Source organism: Aquila chrysaetos, chromosome 26, assembly GCF_900496995.4.
Source record: "Aquila chrysaetos chrysaetos chromosome 26, bAquChr1.4, whole genome shotgun sequence".
NCBI classification, from domain to species: domain Eukaryota; kingdom Metazoa; phylum Chordata; class Aves; order Accipitriformes; family Accipitridae; genus Aquila; species Aquila chrysaetos.
The window spans coordinates 16,229,593-16,256,228 of record NC_044029.1 but is presented as its reverse complement, the minus strand read 5'-3'; the positions used below and the strand labels follow the sequence as shown (position 1 = coordinate 16,256,228).

General features: G+C 39.1%; 1 protein-coding gene across 10 annotated transcripts in view; it reads right to left on the bottom strand.

Annotated features, from left to right (window-relative positions):
- The window catches only part of GRIP1 (glutamate receptor interacting protein 1), a 328,811-nt gene that overhangs the window by 83,977 nt on the left and 218,198 nt on the right, over window positions 1-26,636 (bottom strand). For 9 of the 10 annotated variants that reach the window (XM_030002723.2, XM_030002730.2, XM_030002731.2 and 6 more), the window contains exon 2: window positions 25,082-25,162. The exons of the other annotated variant lie outside the window; for it this stretch is intronic. In XM_030002723.2, coding sequence (XP_029858583.1) covers window positions 25,082-25,162 — 81 coding nt within the window. The remainder of the gene's footprint in view (window positions 1-25,081; window positions 25,163-26,636) is intronic. 10 annotated transcript variants of the gene reach the window in all.

Here is a 26,636-nt window from a genome sequence, read left to right as displayed (position 1 = left end):
GTGCTGTCTAGGACACCCTCTCCTGCAGTTTGCCCATTCAGCATTCTTGGAAAATGCCAAGCTAATCTCACAGACCTCAACAAATGCAGGTCACCTGCAACGGAAAGCCTCAGGGTCTCGAAAAGAGATGTCATTACTGCATGTGGCTGGACAAGGCAATCTACATATGCACAGTTCCAGCAGGGCTGCAACTGTTTGGAAAGCAATCATACCTCATGTCCAACGTCTCCAGTCAGAGAAGACCTATTAAACCACCAGCTGTCAAGATATTCTGGAAAAATGCATGAATTCCTGAAGATCCACCCAGAAAATGATGACATCCTGGAAGGATCATCCATCTCTCTGGTCATTTCCATACGACTGAGAACATAACCTAATACATTTTGACCTCAAGATGAAGAACAACTGCTCTGAATGAGAACTGCCAAACATGAGCAACACAGAGGTAATGGTGGCAGGCAGGGAAAAACATTCAGAAGAGCCTCCAGCCCTGGTGGAGTACCATGCAAACCTTGGTAGTACTTCTAATAGGGTTAACTACTGAATCTTTTGCAGACATAGCATCATCCTATGCAATGTTCCTGCTCCTCTCTAGGTGGCTGACAGGCTCTTCTTTCCATTCTGGCTGATGATGACCTCACTTCAGTTATTCACATTTTTACCATTACACAGCATGACTTAAGTGTTTGGGCAAGAATTCTCCTATGCTTATGAAGCTTCTACTAAGACAAAATTCTGCAGTGTATTTGGTCAGCAGCATGGGTTGTTGAAATAAGTATTTAAAAAGTGGAAGGTATATTTGTAAAAAGAGAAGATTGCAAGAGACCATGGGACTGTTCAGAACGTGTGTCTATTCAGTCAGACGCAGACAGTAGCACAGCCACCTGGTGTGTTCTCCAACTTGACTGAAACCAAACCATCATTTGGCATCATTTGGAAGCTATTGAGCTTCCACAATGTTTGCTCACATCTGGCCTCTTTGACAGTTCAGAAAGAACAGATGTGATTACCTGCATCTGAGCATGTAGACACGTTGCATAGCTGTAGGAGACACTAGGGACCAGAATGCTGCTTGCAGTTTTATAAGAACCTGCAAGTATTCATAATGATTACAAAAGTTACATCATGGTACTTACTGCAACCAAAAATACTGTACTTTTGCACCCATGATGCAACCTCAGCTGCTTGGCCGGTGTGTCACACTTTTTTATTCAGGGTTTACTCGATTTTCGATTGTGAGATCTGGAGTTAAAAGGAAAATTCCCCTCTCTCCCCACCTCCCAAACTGAAGTAGTACAATCTGGTTTTCGGCGCCATCCAAGGTTTTTTCTGCTAACAAATACTTTGCCAGAACATGTATAAAGGACATCAACAATGCACTGCACATGCCTAATCTTTTGCCATAGCATAATACTGCCATGCGTTTTGATCTTTTATATAGGTTCTGAGTTTGCAGTCCAATGCTGGGAAATACTCTGCTGCCTGAAGTGACATGTGGAACAGATGATCCATGCAGTGTTTTAAGCTAGCTAATGATTATACAGTTCCCTGCAACTACTGGCACAGAAAGTAATGACCAGGCTTGTTCCTTCTCACCATCTATTCTGACAAGTTTCTGTATACCTATGCCAACAGAACAGGGACCTCTAAACACTCTTCTTCAGTAGGCAAGAGGGAAAGATGGAGGAACGCTCTAAGGAAGTGGAGGTGCAAAATGCTCATTGCTAACTGACAGATGAGGTCATCTAGCAGTACGCAACAGTTTTATTAGGTTTGCCCCTCTGAAAGATTTTGTAGCTTTTGTTGTACATAATCATAGCAGAAAGAAATTAAACTACCTAAGCTGGTTTTGCTTATAAGAGACTGTTATGCCTGGAAGTGCTCTGAACCAGGCCCATTCGATACCCCAGTCTCTCCATTTTTCATTTTTGCTTGCTTAAATCACACATGATTCCTTTTCTTATAATGCTATACATTACATGTTTACTCATCTGCATTGCTTCAGCATTATTATTACAGACTAATCCCACTGGAAGTGCCCAATATCAGAACCACCCTGGGACTCCATTTCCAATCCAACAAGCAACCGCATCTGTACACGCTATTCCCTAACTAATGCAAGGTCAGTCTCTATTCTCTACTTAACACAAAGCTATACTACTCTTTCTGGGTTAAAAATCAAACTACTTCATGTATCACCTCACTCATAATTCATTACTTATGCCAACCAGCAAACTCCTAATTAGTTAGAAGTCTCTGGGGTCTGTTCTTTGCTACATGTACTCCCAAGCTGCTAATAACATTAGCATAGCCAGCGTCAGAAGGGAAGGCAAAGATGTTATTTCCAGATTTCTTGTAATTTATGAATAAACCAAGAATTGAATTTACAAGTCTTTTGCTTAGAGGTAAACTGAATATAGAACATAAGCTTAAGAAACATCTTCTTACTCCATAACAGTTTATGAACTATCAAATATCAGAACACCACTCCTGCAGTACCGCTGTGTGATACGAACCAACTGCATTATTCTAAAATTAAACCGTGTAGAGAAAAGATGGTTCCAAGTCTATAAAAAGCCCAAATCAATACCTTTTTACACTTCAGCAGGAGAAATGCACTCGAGAACTTCTTCCCCTCCCACCATTAACAACTCCAGCAGCACTCAGCGAAACGCAGCTCACACTGGGTCCCTGCCTTCCCTCTGCCCGGGGAGGGCTTCGGGACTGCCCCGGGACTTCCATCGCTTCCTCCTGCTGCAGGGGCGATCCTGGGCACACGCCTGTCCGTGCTGCACCAGTCACCTACGGCTTTGCTGGCATCCACCTACCGCCGGTACGGGGCTCAGGAATCCTGCTGAATACTGGAGATGGGTTTGGCAAGGGGAGTGCAAACTTGCATACTTGTACGCACACACGTACCTGTACGCACATGCAGACATAAGATAGAAAAGAAAGGTTCTGCTCCAAAGAGCTTCATTTAGATCTCCAGTTCTGTAAGGAGGAGCATACATAGCAGCTAACTCTAAAGAAAACATTACACTGCTGTTGTTTTCTTAATTCCTTGTCTGGATGCTCCTCTTCGGTTTGCTGCTGCAATACCATAACTGTGTGTGCCTGACTTGCAGCAGGTCAGTTGGTGTAACAAGACTATGATCGGCTCTGCAACCTGGAAGACTACAGGGATATTCAACACAGCACGAGAAAACTTCAAAAGATAAGCAGGTGCTCAAATACAAGACTGGGTAAATCTTCCTGTAAGAAAATGAATAAATGGAACAACTTGCAGGCAAGTAAAATCCAAGAAATATCATGTGAAATTAATTTTTCGTCAAGGAAAATAGTATCGTGATAAAGCTCCTAGAATGTTATGCATGATCAGACTTTTTGTAGTTTCCTACCTTTTGATGTGTGTAAATAACATGTTTTAATGAATAAAAAGCATGGAAAATAAATTGACTCATGAGATTGCTGAACCTGGAATATACTCACTTCTTCAAAACCAAAATTAAATACTAGACTACAGAACAGATTTTTTCACAGAACAACATGTGAAAGTTGAGAGAATTCTTAATCAAAAGTTTTATCATTTATTTTCTATATTCTACAATTTTATATCTTAATTTACATGTTAAAGTAAGACTGAAAAACATTTGCCTTCATTCCAGATATTGAGTGTCTTTTCCATCCCTTCTGTGAAAATTTCATTTTAAAATCCAAGAAAATGCCTAAAATCTACATGATCAGGTTAAGTGCTTGTATCCTCCATCTAGTGAATGAGTTTGGTCAGCGCAGCCAGGACAGGGCATAAATGGAACTTAACCTAAAAGTAAAAAAATACTTGCTGTCATTGATCATTTCCTACCAAAAGACATACATAATCAATAAGTAAGTAATTGGTAAGTCTGTTGAAAATACAGCCAAAGCTGTCCTTGTATGGATTTTCCCTGTATGTCAGCAGAAATTCTGCAGAGGAAACATTTCGCTTTACATTCCAGCAGGCATCTCATGGCTTAATAAGAAATCACGTAAAGTCAATTGGTGAGAAACAGCAGTTTGTTACGCTGGGGACATCACATCTACTCAATGTTTCAAGTCCTGTGAGTAGGTGTGTTTCTCTGAGTGCGACAAGAGGGATGTCAAGAGATGATGAACATACTCTTCCTTGTTGCCCTTTTCATGACTGGCTGTCACTAACTCCTAAACCACCTAAATCTGTATTAAAAACAAGCAAACAAAACCACATTGGTGAAGAAAATCTGAAAACTGAAGCTGACCTTAACCTACTTTGTGGCGCCTCCTCCAGCCTTTGGAGGGACAATCCCCAAACCAGTCCTAGTTCAGAACCCAGCAACCCACAGCAGAAGACACACGGGTACCACGAGGTGCATCAGAGCACATCTAGGAGGCACAGCACACTGCAGTTACCAGCGGACTGTACATTTAAAACAATGCCAATGCAGGTTGCCTTGGGTCAGCGGCCAGGCTAACATGAATGATAGCTTGGATAAATGTTGTAAAGGTGAAACATTGTGCTATTTTTGGTGAAAGCAAGGGAGACGCATAAGGCTCCAGCACTTGTAAAAAACTGCCTAAAATAGACTCAGTTTATACCAACAGCTATTTTGGTTGTGTACAGGGCATTAGACAATCCTTTTTTCTTTTTTTTTTCAGCTGTAAGAGCATCTACAAGATAACTTTGCCACTGCAGAAATACTATCTAAAACACAAATACCTTCCACCAGTGCTTATAAACTGGAAAAAGTCTTGACTGTTGCCTGGCCTAGGCATGACATAGAAAGCAAATAATGATATTTTATGATCAAGCACAGGCCATGATATACAGGATGTGATCACATAACTCACTGGAAACACCAGGCTTGCAGGACACGGCAGCACAGCTCACATCTGGGTTCATTTGTTTTCCACCTAAAAAGAGCTTAGTTCTTGCACTACTTGGTTTGGGGTGTGTTTTTCATATTCTAAGGCACAGAAACAGATACCTTGGCAGTCAACTCGCTCTAAAACAAAACTGAGGCATGCAACAGGGGTGGTCTTCAATTCAGCATCAAACATAAGCATTACATTTGAAACTCTGTTTATAACTAAAAGAATTGAAATTAATATAAATATCCCAAACCTGAAATCAAATAACTACCAACTGAAAGCCAGTAAGAGACAAAAAATGCCTCTTCATTCTTGATGACAAGAACCTCATCAACTTCTTAGCAGAAGAGTATTGGAAGAAACACCTGATATATGACACAGTTATCGACGCACACCACAGTAACTTCAGTCATTACACTTCCAGAGTGAAATGTTTAGCAGGACTGTATCAGTACGACCCTTTCTACAAAAATACCCCAGTCTGTGTGGGTGTGCTAAAGAAAAACCCACAATCAGCTGTTGGAGAACTGCATTTCATGTTTTACAGTGACTAGAGTTAAACCATTATTACTTTCCAAAGGCTTAACATCTCCATCCCCAGCCTGCAGTGCAGTTATAACAAACTGTCCCAGTGCTGCTCCGGCAGCGGCACAGCCAGGCTAGCAATGGCGCATGTTCAAGAGCCAAAATCCTGCTTGTGTCTGAATCCACCACTACAGCCAGGAGTGGTAGAAAACATTTGCCACACAGGCCACAGTCAGAACAACAACAAGCCCTTCCCTCTCTACGTTTTCTTGAGATGGCTGGTGACAAAGCTTATGGAGGAATAAAATGAATGCAACTAGTAAGGAGATATATGAATTCCTCCCCCCCCCCCAACCCACCCCCCCCCCACCAACCACAAAAAAACCCCCCCCACCACACAACACCCACACCCCCCACCCCACACAACCCACCCCCCCCACCCCCCCCCCCCCCCACCCCCCCCCCCCCCCCCCCCCCCCCCCCCTTCCACCTCATTTTGGACTGTGCGGGAGAGCCCAATGGTGTGGAAAAGCAAAATCACAGCCACCCAGGAAATGTTTAGAACTGCCATGCCGTTTCTGGAGGAGTTCTTATTTTTAAGGTATCCTTCTGTCAGTTTTTGCTCATATGCTTCCTATTTTCTTAATTTGTGTAGATGTCCATAAAGGTGGAATGTAATACAACGCGGAACATCTGTGTAGAAGGAAATTGAAAACATACACCTTTTATAATCCCCTATTATAGGTAAAGAATCAAATTACAAGCTTGAATTCTTGTAAGTATATTGAAGAACAATCAACATATTTTAATTAAAATGCATTTAGAAAGTAAGATGTTTCAAGTTTAAGTGTCAAAACTAATAGAATTACTATTCATAATCCCTGAGCAAATCTTGACAGAGAAATTCAATTAGAGGAAAAATTATTAATAAAATTATAAAACATTAAAACATCTGGCTTCAGCAAATATGAATACCTTAATATATTACTGTAATATGCAGATTTAGAGGAATCACAACCAACGAAACTTTTTTTTTTGCATTATTACCTACAAAAAAGTTATTTTTATCCCTGACGTGCCCCCTTGCAACAGGGTTGGAATAAAGATGCAGTGTGAACTACAAACTTGCTCAATGATGTAGTCTACTTAAAGCACATTTATTCCTTGAGCTAGCTGTGAAGTTCAAGCGTTTTCATTGATGGCTTTCTCTGGGAAAGTATCTACGCTATCCATTCATCACTACCTGCATGCTTAAAGATTTGCAACGATCAACTCTCTTATCTTTGGGTAAGGACCTGTTCCACCTTGAGACACTTGCTAGGTTTCAGTAAGTTCAAGCATTTTTCTGCTTCCACGTTATCTGTGGTGGCAGTCAAATTCCTGAACACGTGCGGGGCCCAAAGCAGCTCACTAAACTGTCAAGGTGGAGCTTTCCGAAGCAAGGACATTGGAGTGCAGGACAAAACAAGCGCAAAGATGAACAACTTGATGGTCTCAACCTTCACAACCTCTTTAACAGACATTACAGGGCTTTCCAGAGCTCAAACCTCTTTGTTTCCACACAATGGCATTTTTTTTGCTTGGGTGGGGAATGGGTAGTAGAAGATACTTTTGAGCTGAAGCTTATACCCATAGTTATCTCAAATTTGTATCTCCCACATGAAACAAGTGTCTGCTTTTGAAAATTTTGCTTCATGCTATAAGCAACCAAGTCTTAAACTCAAGAATGGCTTGTGCATCAGCAGTGCTACCCTGAACACCTCTGCATGTCCCTATTATTAAACACTATAGATGAAGAAAGGACAGAGCTCCATGACAACATTAGTCTTCTCTGGATTTCCGTCTGAACTGGATGAAGGCTTCAGTAACCCTCCTCCCTTGCTAGTGGAAATCCTGCTGTGCAGAACAGCACCAGAACTTTGACACTGATGTGGTATTTTGCATTATAAAACTTCTTCCCATAATTCTGATGGATTCACTTCCAACTTCGTCTCAATTTCCTTTACTGAGAAATTAGCACCAAGAGAACTCTTGCTAATTAGCGTTTATTTGTACTGAGGTGATACTATTCACAAAAGCACGGCCTGACTGTTCCAGTTTCTCTGCTTTCTACAGTTACCAAAATGGATCAGGCAGGATTGATTACAGGATTGACTGCATTTGTGCATTTCAAGGCAGGAAGGAACCACTGAGAACAATTCTCTCCCTGATCTCCTGAGTGACACGAGCAGAGAAACATGATACAGTGATATCTGCAGCTACAGATTACCTTTTAGAAAGACATCCAATGTGGCTTTGAAACCATCACGTGATGGAAAATCTGCTACACGTGCAGGTAATTTATATCTGAATTGGGAGTAGACAAGTCTTCAATCCCAAGATTTCATTAAACTACCACCATTACATTCAAGATATCCCTGCAGATACGGAACTGTAACCTCTGATCGAATCACCTCTTAATCTTCTGTCCATTTTAGATTAAGAACTGCCTGAATTGCTTAGGGTTTTGCCATTTAAGACATGTTTTGCAGCTCCTTCCAATGTTTCAACATCTTGTGGCTACCAGGTAAGTTTTAGCAAGACTGCCATTAGATCCCATTTCTCCATTTGAGCTGCCATTTAGTTTTACTAAACATACTTTGAGTTGCCTGTCATGGTCTACAGTTGCTACATAATTTAACATTTTAGTTATATAAAACATCAGTTTTCCTTTTTATGACGTGGAGGCAAGATTGCTAGTATCATGGCAAAATTGAAGCAGTAAGGAATAGAAAAGAATATAGTAACAGTGCACTCCTTTTTAGATAAACTATTGTGCAGGCATTCAAATAATGGATGGTGAATTTTCAAATATATATTATGACGACTGAAATGTGGAGGAATGGGCCAGTAGGACTTTTCCTAGTACTTGGATTAAGGAGCAGATATTTACATTTTTAGGGGTCATACACCTCTTTCTTTGTAGAACATACAAAGCTGAATGATACACACACCCCATCTTTCTACTTGGTAGTACTGAGGGAGATTCAGCATGACAACAGGGTTTATCAAAGTCTCTGTGTGGAAGATTAGACAATCCTTGGAAAAAATTAGGAATGAACAAGAAAAAAAATGGAAAATGAGAGTGAATACTTCCTACAGATTTTACCTTTTGTCTTTTGTGCTCAGTGATCACTGATACCTTTATGGTTTGCTTACTCTCCACCTTTGTGGAAAACCACATCCCAGAAATCCCCACTTCTGCGAGATGGTAGTTCAAAAATAGGCTGAAAGAATGGATAGCTACGAATGTTTTAAAAAGTGATCTGATAATGACTCATTGTTTTTCTATGCTTCAGTTTTATATAAAACTAAAGTTACAAGGATGGCTTAGGGGTGAATTTAATATGCAGCAACACCTGACAAATAGGATGCACTGAATTTTTTTATTAGGTGTTTAGAGTAGGAAAAAAAAAAAGCCTGTGACAAAAGGACCATTAACTCACTCAACATTTAGGATGAAGAAAAGATATAGTTAAAGCCACAGGAAAAGCAGGGTTAAAGAACTACAAAATAAGCTATGGCTTATATTAAAATTTGCCAAATCACAGGAACAGTGATGACTTTAGCTGTCAATAAGCATTTAAAATCCACAAGGATTTACTATTTCTGTAAAAGAAGTTTGCCAACAGGAAAAAAAAGAGGAAAAAAAGGAGTAATTCATGCATTTCTCAGCTGCTAACCTGTGCTCTGTAACTCTCTAATCAATCTCTGTACTTATTCCCTAAGGTTTAATGTATGCATAATGAACTAATGGCAAAGAGGAATGAAGACAGATGCATTCATTTGCATGAACTAACTTATTAGATAGTCAAGCTTGCTGAACAAATCACTGCAGCGAAACAGTAAAATGCACAGCTGCAAGAATGTACCTATGTGATTTCTTTTGTCATCTAATGGCCAACATATGCCACAGAATTAGCACAGAAACTGAGATGGTGTCATATTAGCACCTAGTAATATTGCACCTATTAGCCTGTGGGACAATAGCAACATTTTACGTCTTCAGGTCACTTCAAGAAACTATATGCAGGTCTCAGCGAAAATCTGAATGTGACATCAATGTGAGAGGCTTATATTATCCTGAGGCAGTCTCGTTATTGTATGCTGCAGGAAAAAAAGACTTTCCTCTGTCGAAGTCCAAAATGTGATGCATATTTCACAGGAAAGTTTTTTGTTTTTTCTTTCAACATTTCCTCTTATCCTCCAGAAACTTCAGGTGAAAAGGAACAAAGATGATTACACCTACCTGCCTCTCCAAAAATATTAAGACATGCTAGCTATACATTCTGGTTCACATCTACTTCAAACACACATCTTGTTCACTGTGCCTATTGCAACAGCTTTCTCTCCTTTCAGTGACCAGGAGGTTAAGACAGACAGGTAACTGTCTCTATAAATTGAAGAAATAGCTAAAATCTTCAAACAGACTGAAACAGATATGGATTAAGCTAAACCATACTACCTGGAGGCTTCAATGACATCTTTCGTTTCAACCAAAATGCAATGTACAGAATCTCAACAAGGATGCAAATAGGGGAAACGGCTAACACAACTCAAAGCACACCCGTTGAAAATACTTACTTATTTTAAAGTAAGATCGTCTGTGAAAAAGAGCTGTCACTTTAATGAAGGAAGACAGAAGGAAACTGCCTGCTTGTGAGCACTTCTTCAGGTTGCTGACTCCATGCAATCAACTCACAAGATGTGACTGTCCCTGTTTCTCTCCTCTGCTGTTAAAGGATATACTGCCAGGTTTTTTTTAAGGAAATCTTTAAATTCTAAATAATTTTAAGTTTACAAAATCACCTAAGGTACCTACCTACCAGGCCTCTCTCAATACAGAGGTCTTGGCACAGAGATATTCTATTATCATTTATAGTACAATTTGCTAACCAGAACTAGAGGAAAAACTAAGAGAAAATTGTATTTTTACATTTGACGTGGTTCCAGTTTGGTATAAAATTTCTGAAAGTTACACAAATAAGTGCATTCTGAAACTTTTTTCTTCTCCAGATATACCAACATGTGGTGTTCTTGAAATGAAATACATGTCTGCTCCCTGTGACCTGTATCTTTTTGCTTCACTGCTGCTTACACTGGGCTGCTCCCAGCTGTATGCCATGTCGCGTGCCCAGAAGCCTGGAAAGGCTGGGGACCCCACGCCAGAGTAGTTCACATGCAGTTCAGTTATCCTTCATCATTGGATTTATGAACCCCAGGTTTAATAAATCAATACTTTTCAGCTGAAGTCTGCATCACTGGGAAATTTCCATCTAGATCAGGCACTGCGCATCTGGAATTGCCATTCATTTCACCTAAAAAGACGGGTGCTCAAATCTTCTCTTTCTTTGCCTTACTATACTGTTAAATTGCTTTGAAAAATTGTGATAGGCTTACTCATGTGACTAAAGCAATCACAACCGCATAAATCATACATTGCTTGCCTGTCCCAAGTACGATATCAAATGCATCAACCTAAACCAGTTGGATTCCTTAACTCCCATTTTCAGCCACTTTAATGCAAAAAAGCACCATGATTTAGACTTCAGAAACACAAAAAACTAATCCCCCCACTTTGTTTTTCTATGTCAGATTAACACTTTGACAGTAACAACAAACCATTCCATTTGCTTCCTTTTAACCCATTAGTTCCTGGCGAATATACTGACCAGAGATCTAACTACAGCCTCAAGTTTTGCAGCTGTAACTTCTGAAATCTTTGAGGATGTCACTCCATTCCTTAACTTGTATCAAATACTCACATTTAACAGCTTGTTTTTTTCCTAACTGACAGCCTATCCTACAGTTTGGGCATACATATAAAGGATACCATATGTCAAACATGCAGACAGGTTTAGCATTTCTGCCATTTTTATAACATCACTTAACCTTAGCACTGTTAATGGGAGCGTATCATACTGGTCTGAATGTACCTTATGGAGCTAAGATTTACACCAACAAAGAACGTCTGGCATGACAGGATCTGCTTTTACTCATAAGTATGCAACAAACAGTTCATTAAAATGTCTAGAAACATTAGCATCATCTATAAGCACAATTTGGGACTTCCTAAGGAGAGCAGGAGAGGCTGCTGATGCTACCTAGTACTGCACAGAGCTATTTACCTAAACTGGCAAATTCAGAAGAATCGCTAACGGTAAATGTTTCTAGACAGGATCTATCTTAATTCCCAGAATTTAGCTTATTCTGAAGGTCACCTCCTCCAAGATTTTTTTGACTGAAAATAGATGGGAAGGGTGATTTCTGCCTGAACAAAATTATCCAATAAACACATTTGCCCTATTTTTTTCTCAGTGTTTGTAAAACATGGTCAACTATTGTAGGGATTTTTCTTCTAAGCTCACTTTGCATAAACGTCTTGCAGGTTCCACCCCCAAACCCCTTTTCTGCTAAGGGCAGATTTACATTAAAAAAAAGTCCCCAACATGACTATGTAATTGTTGATATAATGTCAAACCCTCCCAGCAGAGATGAAGTCATAATGGGGGGAAAAAAGAAGCCAAAAAAATTTAGATCAATTTGTCAAGCAAAAGAGAGACAGCACTTCTCTCCTGATGTCACTTTGCCAACCCTGAAGCTTTGCTAATTTAGAAATACTGCAAAACTCATACTTCCAACCAACCCAGCTTCACCAGCACTATTTTCCAGGAAACACCTAGTTTATACATCTTACAGAATGCCTGTAATAAGAGTCTTTGCTCCGGATTTTCCTTCCCTGCTTGGTTTAGCAGAGTCTGGAGGAGGTGATCCTCAGGCCATAACAGGTCTGCACATTCATCATGTTTTTCCCCAGTGAAGACCCAGAACTTATGATGGAGATAGAGATACTAGCCTAACGTTAACTGCTACCACCTGATAAGAATATTTGGTATGGTTTTCAGTTTATAATGTTTAATTTTGAATCATACATGCATTAGAAAAGTACAAGATGATGCCCTGATATCTTCTGATCCCCACGTATTAACTACTGGTCAATGATATTTTTATAGGGTAGCAGATGTATTAAAATGTGCATTGGATCAGCATATAAAATGTTCTAGACTCTACTCCAACTTTGGACACAGAGAAAATTGGGACTATAAAACGTATCCACAACTTGTCAAAAATACTGAGACACCCAACACCCTTAACTCAGCCTATGAAAAGCACATCTTACCATACATTATAATCATGTCCAGCTATCATTGTAGTTGGCTAGCACTTAAGCTAGACTGACTGACTTAATGTTGTGTGGTGTGGGATTAAGTAAGTCGAGCTCCATTATTTTTGTTATGTTCCCATTGACTATCTGCTCTCTATTGCACCATTACCTTTTGTTAGTGGCTAAGGAATAAAGCTCTTGGATTTTAATGGTCTCATTAGACTTAGGTACAATATGTATCATGAAATTGCAGAAATTCCTTACTAGGCGTCTGGTTTTGTAGCTACAAGTTTGTAATGACTTTCAAATACACTTGCTAAATTTTCAATTCCAGAACTAATGACATATCTTTTAGCCAGAACTCAACCTGAAAAGTTTTTGGAAGAGCACACGTTTTTACTCCCATGTGAATATGTTCCAGGCAAATTATTTAGAAATTATTATTAATTTTAATTGTACTGCACCGTTAGTTATTCTTGATAGATTTGGTCTATTTTGCTGCAGTCTTGGTCTAGTGACAAGATTTCCCTATACTACCTCTATCAGTTTTCACTTCTCACTTTTCTTTACAGAAGCAGTATTTTGGGGATCAATATTCACACTGTGTTACCAGGTATGATGACTCATTGTTTGCCAGTGGTATCTAAAATTCAGCCCCAGCATGCCCCCCTCACTTTTCTATAACATTGGGGTTTTACTACCACAAAGGTCAATGCTCATTTTCTGTATCATTTATCTGACAAGTATTTGGGGTCACAGTGTCATTGAATATGGGAAGAAAGTCTTGGCACGGTCTTGTCTCAGAGTTAACTATTAAGCTGGGCTCGTTTTACTTCACTGATAAAATCTATTAGCATTGAAGACTGGCACTTTTTCCTGCTTGCATTAATATTCACAGTGTCCTTCCACCAATGTTTTCTATGAATAAGAGCATTGAAATCTCTTGGGTTTGGCCTCATTGCTATTTTACCCTATTAAAATACTCCTTGTTTTGCTTTCCGTACTCTTTTCAGTTTGTTAGTAAGTGAGACTTTACTGAAGAGCCTTCTTTATGTGTTTATTCACACAACATTAGTGGATTCCCAAGACCATGAAGATACAAAGTGAGAATGGTATCTGAAATTTGGACAAGGACAATAAATAAAAAAGGATAAGCATCTGCACTCTACTAGCCTGTGTATCACCTACAAAGTTAATAGTCTCCCGCTCTATTAATGTAAGAGGTATGAATGGATGTTTGCACCTGTATACAAAGAAACAGGTGCCCAGTAAATTAATTATGAAATTAATGTGGACAGAAAAGGATTTGGGAAACCTGACAGGTGATCAAAACTCTCACTGGCCAGAATAATTATGAAAACCATGAATATATAAACAAGACAGTTCTACACAGCAATACTTAGTACACCTTTGTATTTAGTGGAGTATTGACCATCACTTGGATGCTTTATCTCATTCTTGTGACACAATTCAACAAGGTTACTACTAAGAGAGAGCAGGAGAGTCAGAAAAGAGCTTTCAGAATAGTTAAACACACACACCTGGGAGCAAAAGACCCCAGAAGCACAATTTGTTTACTTTAAAAAAGGGAGGATTAAACAGTGATTTCATAATGAAGTACCTATATAGGATGAAGTGAATTTTGATGAAAAACAACTCTTTTTGAGATGAAGCTGAAACCACACATACTCAAGCTAGAAATAAAAGCAATGAGGCTAATTAACAACAAAAGGCTGTGATGAATTTTGTATCACTGCCAACCTTAAATAGACTGAATGTCCCTTTAAAATATAATTCAAATACAAGTTGAAATGTAAGTAAATTCAGGGAAGTTGTATATTTAGTTTAGATGGTCACCAAGGTCTCTTCTGGCCCACAAACTCCATGTAAATTCACAATAAATACACTAAAACCTGAAAGAATGAGCTCTTTGTTCTTACCACAAACAAAAAACTAGTTTCTAATGATGCTATAATTAACTTGTGGTCTTACAGCTCCTACACAAAACAGACATGCCTAACACTTTTATTCTACACTGTGAGGCACAAATTGCTATCTCTGTCTGCCCCACATACCAGGGATGCAGTGAGGAAGACACACAAGCACCAAAATCTCTTTCCCTCTTCTGATTCTAAGCAGCATGAAAATGCTATTAAACAAACAAGCAAAGAAACAACCCTTTCTGCATCCATATTAAACACTTCAAACAACTTCACATTAGCAAAAATGGACATATAATTTTGTAACAAAAAAAATATTAAGATTTTGACGTAAAAGTCAAGGTTTATGGTGAAAGCTAGTAGCTTTGACCCATTGATACTCTTGAAAAGAAGAGGCAGCTATTATCCAGATCTGGGACAGCATATTTTGCTGTGACAGTGCTGTTATCTTGGTAGATGATACATTATTTTCTTCCTATCTTCATGTCCTGAATTTATAATCACTGCAGAAACTGAATGGGAGATTTAAAAAAAACAGATGAAAAGCATGTACGAAGTCCTTTAAAGAGGTACTGGAAAATACATTAAGAACATCATTTAAAAAAAAAAAATCAAGTTAATTATCTACAACTCTAAGACAAAAAGACTCCATCAACTCCAAAAAGACCCAAGTAGGCCAATGATAAAAAATTATCCTCAACTTCTTAGATTACTGAATTACTCAGATGCTAAAGGAAGATGCTGGGATTTCTTTTGCTAGTCATACGGTTCTGCCTACAGCATCGTGGGACATAGGACTTCTGAAAGACAGCAATACCCTGCTGGGTCAGACTAACACTCCATCTAGTCCTGCTCCATCTTGGAAAGCAAGAAAAGAAGGTCCTGTTTAGGGAGAGAATGAAAGCCTGCCTACTTTGTCCAGTGCAGTCCTGCCACAGTTCCCTAACATCCAGTACTGCCACATTAGAGGGTACAATGTTCCTCAGTCTTTGTAGTATTTACATATGAATTTCTTGCCAATTAATTTGTTCAGTCCCTTCTGAATCCACAGACTCAGTCTGCATCCACACGTTTACTGCTTACTCTTCCTCTCTAGTGGTATTGGATCCAGGAGGATTGTCTCAATTGAACGATGCAGAAATCAGTTTTTCTGTTGAATCCACATTTTTGCTCCAATACCAGACTGATAACAGTATAGATTAGAATGTCTAAATAGTTTCCCACCCATGCGAAAAAGATACTGCCTGAATATTTTTTATACATTTCCTCACTTCCGAACAGACTGGGGAACCTGAGCACCCTCATGGATCTCCTCCTCATGTAATTTCCATTTTTCTGCAGACACTCCCCTTCCTCCCCCACGAAAACCCAGCCGTGCTATCCTGTGGAAATGTGGTGGTTTTCAAGAGGTCAATATTGAGCTTTAGCTTCTCAGTTACCTAAACCAACAAAGAGCCTCTGGTAGCTGTAATGGGCTGTTCTACTCCACAAGGGATAATCAAAGTCCCATTTCACGAAAGAAGAGTTTTACAACTTCTTGTGGACAGCAGAGATTACAGGGATTGAGGAGTCTTGTGTTCAGCCAGGAACGGGCCACGATCAGTCACACAATCACAGGGTTACAGATCTCCCTGTGCTTGTCACCTCTTGCCGTGACCTTTAACGAGCCTATGGCTTTCCTCCCTCTTTCCAAACTCACCCAGACCGTCCAGCTTCTCTTTCCATACCTCTCAGGCCTAGTCCTCACCATCTTTGGCTTCTCCTCGTTTCTCTCTCCTCAGATGGCCTCTACAGCCTGCCCCCTCTTCTAACCGAAGCCTTTAGAGGAGAGTAGATTTTTCAACAGAAGCCACCAACACTTTGATTAAAATGGAAGAAAGCAACCACCACAAGGATGCTTTCCCTTGGCGGAGTTCAGAGAACATGCCGAAGCCGTGCAGGAAAAGAACCAGGAGACGGGACCATCGGCCTCGGGAGATGCACTGATTGATGCCTCCCAGCCTATTTTCGGGTGCCACTGAGAAACCCTGCGGTACCACGGTGACAGCGAGGCAGGCGGTGGGGACTGCTCCTTCAAACTAACAAATGGCCGATGGAGTACATACACACACTGCAAGCACATTTGCTGAATACAGAACGGAAATTGCTCAAAATTGCCATCTCCGCCCCAAAATGCATGCATGCGAGGGCTAAATAGTCGAGACGCGCTTTTTTAATGATGTTATAGATACTACATGGGGTTTCATCCTCATCATACTACATATAGCTAAACTGATTTTGCTGGGAAAAACTGCAGCTGGAATAATTTAATACATTTGATTTTGAAGGGCTGAAGTTTGATAAAATTATATGCAACTAAATCCAAATATCCATAAATGAAGGTGTTTGGTACCATCAGCAACAAATCCTGCTATTGGCTGTGCCCATAATCAACTTTTATATAGAAGCGAAAATAGTTTAAAGATACTTGAATTTCAGACCTCATATCAGTTGGATATTTGAAAAAGTGCATGTTCCTCATGTACAGTATTGCCTTGAATGCATTTTCTTCCTCATTTATGGTGAAAGGAATGAAATTAGATTGTTCTCTATTCTAATCCTTTTCAGTATTGAAAAGCACTAGCATGGTAGCAGATCTGTAAAGAAAATGTATAAATAAACCATCAGCAATCTCATTTAGGTAAGAACTCAGTAGACTTTTTTCATTTTCTATGAAAGCTAAACTTCTTTTGGGTTTATCTGTGTATGAAACATGTTTACATGAATGCCATATATGAAATCCTGCCAACAAAGTTATTTTGGTGGAAGGGAGGAAGGATAAGGAAGAAATCTAACTTCTTTCAATTTTAAATATGTGAAAGCAAATTCAGGAATTTCCAGTGTTGATGAGAAGTAAAAGACATGTAGCTCTGCAGATGCTTCACAGACCATTTGATAAACCTCTAGCAGGTTGAACAAACACACAGGGAAGACTGTAAATGGTACAGCAACTGCAGCCTCTCATCAAACATGAAAATCAGCAAATGACTTTGCAGATATAATAAACACCTCAAGTACAGAAAAGCTTACTAGCCTGTGATCTGCATCACACAGGTCAAAAAACCTGCTTCTGCTAGGAAATCACCCAAAATAGTTACCATAATAACTGTGACTGCAGAGGTTATTGCTAAAGGGATTTCTAAATGCTGAAAGTCTCTTCAGTGGCAAGTCTGAGCATTCTGTGCTGATTTTACAAAGTACACAGTAAAAGTAAGTGTCTATGAGACAAATGCAAATTGAGGGGAGAAAAGCACTTTTGTACACCATACTTCAACTTCCTAACTTGGCCTTTACTGAGACATATATATTATTTTCAAGTTTTATTTCTGCAATGAATTCTTTTTTCCACAACTATGAAAAAGGTAGGGGATGATTTTGTGACAGGTTTCCTCTGGCAAATCACGCTTTTAATCTGCAAAACTAGTTAGCCAGTGAAGAGTATTTAATATTTTGGTAGGGAATGAAGGATTAGAGCAAGACAGCATCTGTGATATGAGAGCACTTACGAAATCTGAGGGAAGCTGAAGGCAAAGGTAAGGCAGGTTTCTTTTGATGAGGCTGGAAAAGGTGATTAAGGTCTGCACAAGTTAAGCAACGCTGCTTGAGAAGGTGGCTGCCCTGTAGCAAATGATGCAAAGGGGACTGCTGAAGTTAGCAGCACTCTGTCAAAAAATAATGGGATCATTTACATCTTCTGCGGTTTTACTTGACACAGGACTCTGAAGGAATTGGACCATGTTAACTGCAAGCATGAGAACAGCTATTTTTGAACAACCGCTGTCTTGCCAATGCCATATTAATCACAGAGGAAAACAAAACTGGCTCTGGAGGTGTGTTTGCACATAGGTAAACATCTACCCACCAGGGATGGATCATCTGTCTGCCACATTTGTCAGTCACTGTGAACCAGGCTCAGATGTTAACAGCTGAGCTACAGCAAGAATAACCTGGGAGCCGTCCTCCCTCCTAAGTGTCACCTAATGAAATTTGTATCCTTGGATCAGATCAGAAGTCTTTAATTTTTTTTTTAATCCATGTGGATTTTTTCCAATTCCTCCTGTCTCTCTGTATTACTTTCTGTATTTCTCCCTTATTTCTGAGATTATTTTGTAAAAGAAAAATAATGCGCTCTATCAATTCTTGTATTATACTATGCTGTACAGACCTTTTCCTCATTTAAATTGTAGCACAGCACAAACAAATGTTAAATTCAGCTAATACAATTTTACACTGGCAACTCAAGCACATTGTAACTGGATTGCATGTTCTGTCTCTTAACTCTAATCTATACTGGATCCTGGAATTACACATATATTTTAAGTCTCAACTATTTTCTTATTTCTTCACAACCTCCACTTGTTTTCCTATAGCAATATATTCTTGTTTTCAGGATTAAACAGACACTTCTGTATGCTACAAACCCCCCCAAATCATAGCGAAGAAAGTAGAGTGGTCTTTAAAATTCTTCAGCTTCCAGCTGACCTACATTTGAGTTTGTTAGTAGTGGGCAGTAGACAAACCCCTCAGGAAAGCCACATTTGGTGTAGCCTGAGACAGTATATGAACATTTGCTGCACAGCAGGCTGTGGGTCCGGGAGGGGAAAAAAAGGCATACTTTTGTGTTTTTGTAAACAGCTAAATAGCACCTGTATGTGTTCAGAGCCAAGGATCAGAAGAAAACTGCCTTACTGCTTTCTACTGACATATACATTGTGGACTTAAACATTTCAGAGCCTGAAAATTCCCAGGACATTAATTATTGTTTTTATTACAATAATTTAGTATTTCACGACTTCTCCTAGGAATATTTTGTGTCCTAAGCAATTACTGAAGACACTACATCATACAGTAATTATCTTTTCAGTATCAGCTCTGTAAATATTATCCTTGCAAGGCATTTTAAGGTTCTTTGATTTGCATGTGCTCCCTTCTAGTTCAGTAGTTCAAAATTCAGCCTACCCTAAAATTATGTTTGTTTAACATTTCATTTTTGCAATAAAATTCTTTTACCAAACTCCCCAAAAACAAGGCTGCAAAACTGCTAATAACAGCAATACCAGAGCTTGAGCCACTGCAGAGGATGCGCTCAGGGCTGTACATTCACTCTGTGTTTTCCCTCCAGTTTGATGGCTAGCCCTGTTTTTGAGATCAAACACTGCGCTGAAATAGGAAACCTGTATTATAGCATGCTTCAAAGAATCAGGTAGTGTGGAAAGAAAGTGCAGTATTCATGCATGTACAAAGGAACTGAAAAATCTGGTCACTTTAATTTCAAACTTCAAAGTCTTGACAATTTTCCTTCAGAGTAAAGTGACCTATTTTAACAACTGACCTGTTAGCACATCCCTGCAACTGCGTACAAAACTTGCAAACAACAAATAATGAAAAAAATGGTTAGAGAGAAACACAGGCTCTATGTGGTGTAGAAAATGTCAAGGGAATGATTTATAACATCTAGGTTTGGTCCTTCCTGCTCTTCTCCATTAAGGGTTGGCACGCCCTCTCACCATAAATACAGACAATTTGCCTATTCAGAAAATCAGGTGTCACTGTGGAGTAGAAGGTGGCTGGAATGAGATTTGGGAAGGCATAACTGCTCCCGTGGGTCCCAGGGGCCGGCACAGCTGGAGCACAAGGGTTATGCGGGGGGTGCAACAGTGGATCAGAGACACACGATGAGGGAGAACACTTCACGGACCTTTTGCTAGCTGCCTTCAGCAGGGCAGAAGGCAGGCAGCTGTGTTATTCTTCTGTCCCCCAGAAAAGGAAATTTCCTCTGTTTGAGGAAATATTCCCGCTGTGTCTCCTCGTTATTTGGCACCAGTTCTTTGAACAAGAATTTACTTAGGAGAGAGACAGCTACATGACTGCGATCCTCCTAGCTAAACTAAATCTCTGAATTCACAGATGATTCAAATAGCTGTCCCAGACTACGGTTTGCATTATAGTTCTTTTGAGCCCTTGACCACTTCAGGCAATAAAACTTCATATTTCTATAAGTCTCCCATAGTGCAGATGTCTGAGTCAGTAGATTCAAGAAGTATAAAGTATGGATTTTTTTTAATTTAATGTCAAATAGATTGGGTACAAATTAGCTTTTTCCCTAAAAAAATAGACTTTCAACCCAACCAAAACTATTTGCACAATTTAACTAAAACTTACTAACAGCTTCAGCCAACAAAAATAAAACACTGAGAAGATGAAACGTTTCAGCTCTTTAAAAACTGTGGGGTTTTTGACTATTTATTTTAAAAATTTTTTAATAATAGTAACTTTTAAGACTCAATAAAAAGCATGTACAGAATTGGACTAAAACCAAAATTATGTTGCAGATTTTATGAACCATTTTAATCAGCCTCAAATTTATGATGTCTCTTTTTGTTTCATGGAGGAATTATTTTTATGCTTGTGTCAGGTTATTTTGTTCCCCTCTACCCCCTCAATTTTCAGTGAGTGAATTGAAAACAGACAAATAAATAAATGAACAATTTGCACAGCATTACTGTTGACATGTTGTTAAAACAGATAAGAAGACATTGTATTTTAGTCTGGAAAGTGTGGGAGCAGCTATTCAGCCTGTCCATATTCAGGACAGTACTGAGAACATGCTTATCTTTAAGCATATGTTAAAGCCTCCTTGATTTCAAAGTGCCTCTTTAACAGTGACATCGGCTCTTGACATGGCATCAGTACTGTTGGAATATTTGATGCCCTTTTCAAAGCTCTTGCAGGAATAAGCAACTTTGGTTTTAAATGACAGATGTTTTTAACTACATCTGTGATTCCGAGGGAAGGGTCTTGCCCCTGAATTTTGAAACGCGATGCTTCCATTTGCGTGCCTAAGTACTAGTCCGACAGCGATAGCTTCCCAAATGGGGCACAGCCCACACCCTGTTGGCTTCTGTAACCAACTACATGGGCACAGCAGCAATAAGGTTTCATTATATACTAGTTGACAGCCTAAATTTAAAGGTTCAGAGGAGAAAAAACTGTTTGTTTCTCACTTTGCAGGCTGCTTGTCATGCTGGCATTAGCTCAAGCCTCACTTTTACGTTACGAAATTCTGACTGTGACACTAAATAATGTTTCAAACAATCACATATATATAACTATAACTAAACACCTACACATCTGCAAAATTAAGGCCAAGTTTCAAACTGCAATTATATTAATGCATATAATTTGAATTAACTATAATTTCAGCAATTCTGTAAATCCCTTTGAAAGGATCTGTTGCTTGTTGATTTTGCACCATGTGAAGACGTGATAAATATGACATGTAGTCTCATCACATGAATAACGCATTCTGCATCTTAAGCAAGCAAGCTCTGCTCCAGAGAGATGCTTAATCCATTCCCTGCTTCTGGGGATGAAAGGAATTAAACTCAGTGCACTGATCTTACAGTATGTGCTCATTTGACTTTAATTATAAAATGATTATTTCAATGTTTTTTTCCTGTAAAATAAACCAAGCCTGAGCTCCGTGTAACCTCTATAGAATTATATTACTTCTCTGTGCCTTCAGTCTTTCCTCATCAATACTGCACATTCAATACAGTTTCACATGGAAGGATAAAAACAACCTCTTGGGGTTTACAGTTGGTATAGTAGTTTCGGGTCTCACAGCAACAAAAGCTCCCCTTTTTGACATGTGGCCAAAGGAAAGAGCACTTGGAATCCTTAAAAGTGAATTCAAATGTCATGAGAAGGAACCTTCACCAGGCACAGGGAGATGACATGATCCCACACTGCACTGGAAGATTTACATCATGCATCCTGGATATATATTTTTGCTAGTATTTTTTCCACAGACTGTTCAAATCTGTGCAAAGCTCAGTATAAGATCATTTACCTTGCTAAAACCCAAAAGTTTTCTCTTGGCTGATTCAATGGCCAGAGCATTCCTTGGGAATAAGACATCTGCTGTCCATGTCTCAGGAATGACAGAACTTCAAGTGGATTAGACAGCTATACTGTCAAAGGCACTGCCATGCTTCAAGCTTGAAAAAACAGCACTTCAGGAATGTGATGTTTTATCAGGCATACCATCTGGGAGGAATAGAAATTAACGTTTTCCGTGCAGTGTATGCTCTCCATGTAAGGATTACTGACACTAACTCCAGCTGACATGTCTCCATCCACATCTACAAGAATTTACCAGGTTCATTGAATCATACCTTCCAATTAAAAAGCTATTTGCAGCTGACCTACATACTGCCAGAATCGCGATCCTGCCCCCCAGCAAAAGCGGCTGTACTACTTCTGGTCTCAAACTAGTTAATGCTACTAGTACACCTCCTACTACCAAGCCAAGCTGGCTAGCTGGGATTCTTCTGCATGTGTCAAGACAAATCCATAATATGGATGAACTGCCCACAGACAAGCAAGAATAGATGCTATTTACAAGGTGCTAGCTTACACGTGAAATGTGGGGTCAAATTTTCTCAGTGTCCAAGTGATACGAATGTCTACAGGTTATTTTCAGAAACTTCAGTCAACTACAAAATGTTCAAGTTACTTCTCAAAATAGTACTTAGTTTTACGAAGTTATTTATGTACCTAAACCCACAACATCCGCTGTGCTAGAATATAAATTTGTCAGGGCATGAATAAGTTTTAATTTTTTTTTTTAATATCCAACCAGCTCAATATCATTTGTCCTTTGGGCCTCCTAAAGGTCTAGAAATGCAACAATGCATTAAGATAAATGTCTTCACTATATAGCTGAAGAACATACATAAGCTTAGATTACTTTTTTCAGAACACCTGAAATGAAACAGAGTACATCTCATCAAACACTCGTCAGTATTATCTTTCTGAACAAACTGTATGCAGAGCACATGGGAAAGATTTATCTCCAGTGCTCTCAAAAACTCCAGAATATACAGCAAATTTTTAAAAAATTCAAAATAAATGGTCATTAGTCATGAACTCAACACTTGAAATCCTAATCTTATCAAATGGTCTAAAGAAAAATCACACCGATTCAATTTTCATCAAACCTTCTCTTTAAAGAACACAAGTGAAAATCGTTAGGAGTTCTCAAAATGTCATGTGAAACCATGAACTTCAGTCTGTGTTCGGACCTTAGCATAAGTGTTTTATAAATACCCTAACCATACCATATATGGCAATTACTAAGTTCACAGTGGAAAAAAATTCACAAGATATAAAAAATAAAAAAAAAGTAGATACTTAGTACATTAAATATTAGTGACCTATGAGCTAAAGCAGTACCTGAAAAGGTACCTGTATAGAGGTCTTAACTCACTCTGAAGAACAATGAATCTTGATTTGTATTGACTTGGATAAAAAAAAACCTGGTTGGTGTTTGTATAATTAAAGATTTTCTCATAACAATAACTGCACACAGTGGACACTGTAGTCGTGCCATTTCACAATGGTTACGATCTTCATGATTCTACCATAAAAATAACAATCTGTAAATCACTAGGATGTTTTCAACAGACAAAAATGTTCATTATGAACAACAGTAAATCATCCAGCTTGCACGCTCTCACGCATACAAACATGCACACAAAGCATACATAAAACCTGTACTTTGGCCCTTCAGAAACACTACATCTACTGGGATGAGATCTGAGCCTGGCAGTGGTAAAGGTCTGAGCTCCATCCCCTGTATCCATAGCCTCCCCGTGGGTTGTGGGACTTTGTACAATAACAAGGCCACAGAGTGCAGAGAATATTAACGTTAGCCATTAGAAGGTGCGTGACATGACCTTACAGTTTCTGATTTCTATTGCAATACATCTTCCCTTCAAGTCAGAGGTTACTGTGCTTGAGGTGAGAATGGCAACATCAGTTATTCCGCCTGTGCACAACCTTTGTCAGTGTTCATTTGTTTTCATTAAAAGACCTCTAAAATTATGCTTGAGGTGAAAATCCCCTTAGATTGCTGCATAGTATATGTAAAACTTGCTTTTCACAGGCATATTTTGCAGACTTGTTTGAAGTAATTAAGAGAGACACAGGTTCGAAGATCACTATTTTAACCATTGATCTAGTGGTCCAGCTTTTTGTGATGTGATGACAGAAAAGACAAGGATGGGCACACATGTGGCACAAAATCACGTGAAGATGAGAACTTTGACATAGTGTTGCTCTGCTAGATTTCTGAGCCTGTCCAATCAGCAGTGGAAAATACAAGCCAATCTCCCTGTACCATCGAAACCAGATATCAAAGAACAGGTTTCACGGGGCCTGAAAATACACGAGCCTCTGATGAAAAGGTTGTGATCAATGTCTGAAATGGGCTGCAAAAGATAGAGACACAGGGATGTTCTTCATAGCAAAAGCTCAAGGTAACCTATCCGCAAGAACTCCTTACAGCTCCCATGGAACCTTCCTTATAAAGTTGCTTGGTAGTAACTGTAATTCATTTGCTTTTTATAACTAGTTGAATTTTGATTAGTATTACCTTGCTGTTCACAAACAAGTTAGGTGTTATAAAAAGCAAAGCAAATCTTACCTGGAATACTCTGTCTCCTCACAGACAGTGCTCCATCAGGTGCCTTTGCCTGGTTTGCAGACTTTGTGTAAGGACTCTCATCTAAACAGAAACAAGCAACACTTCCAGTTACTGTTAAATATAATGTTAAAAACAATATAATTTTTACCCAAATACTGTGTGAACTAGCAATGCAGAGCACAAGAGCTGCTGTGAGCTGGACGAGGATGGGTATTTCTGGATGCTGCCTCAATGCTCAATGTCATGTTTAGACTCGATGACAAAGGCTCTGAATAGCAGAGCTGAAAAGGATGGGGTAAAACTCAAATTGGACATAATGCTTAGCTGATAACAGGCTTGATACACAAAGGCCTTTTCAGTTTTAACAGAATCATAGAAATTTCCTTTTTCTCATGTTAAAAAGCTTCACGTGTCAAAGACTTGAGTGCGAAAGGTACCATCCCTGTTCAGGAGTGAAAGGCTTCCAGAAGCTTTTGAATATTCCGGGTGTAAAGATGCACTCCTTTTCCTTTGTGATCTGTCAGTGGGTGGTTCCTTTTCTGTCGTAACGATTGATTGGGGAAAAAATCAGAGAGCTGTTGCCAAATAGGCCAGGCACATTTATGCCTGAAGAACGGCACCGTAACAGTCTGTGTCTAAATAGGAGGCTACATGGAACACCTACTGATCAACCTCAGTGCATAAAAGACCACTAATGGTGGGATGAGCAGATGAGTCATCAATTAAAGGCAGCATTAGGCAGAAAGTGAGTCATTTCTACACCTTTCTTAAGAGCAGAACGACGGTAGGGAAAAAATCAACTACATCGTAGCTTTTAAAAGGACAAGCTATATGCTCAGGAAAGAAATGTGAATAAAAGAGAAGAAATAACAATATGCATTTTATCATTTCAAACAAAAGAAAGGAATCAGAAGGAATTAGGTTTCTGTCTTGCTTGTCCTTTAATCAAGTGCTCAAACACTTTAAAGTATTATCAAATCCTTCTATTTGCATATTTTCCTTCAGGTTGCAAAGGATTGATGCATTTACAGCATGTGCATGAATACATGCTTAAATACAGATCAATGAGTAAAAGAATCAAAGACTATGTTATCTGGTATAGCATCCTCAGATCAAGTAGAACCATATAAACGTTTTCTGGAGCATCAGTTTTTCTTTTCAGCTGACACTCTTGACACCATAAGCCTTGCTTTGCTGATTACACTATTTACATCTTGCGAAGTCTCAAACTCCTTTAGAAACTTGCATCAAAGACAGCAGTCCATTTTTTATACAAGTGAGATAAGGGTTTGGTCAGCATAATTTAATTTAAAACCAGGTCTCAGAAAGAAGTGACTAGAAGAGTTGGTTGGCTTTTAAAACCAGAACCTCTGCAATGAACTCTGCTCCTGTTAGGTGGATGCAGTAACAAAAAACGTAAATTAATTAAATAAAAAAGAAAGAAAAAGGCAAAATATTGTTTTATAGCCATGCACCTTGATGAAAATGCAGCAAGTAATGAAGAGCAAATATTGGTAAAATACCTCAACAGCCAATATAATTGTTTTTCCTACAG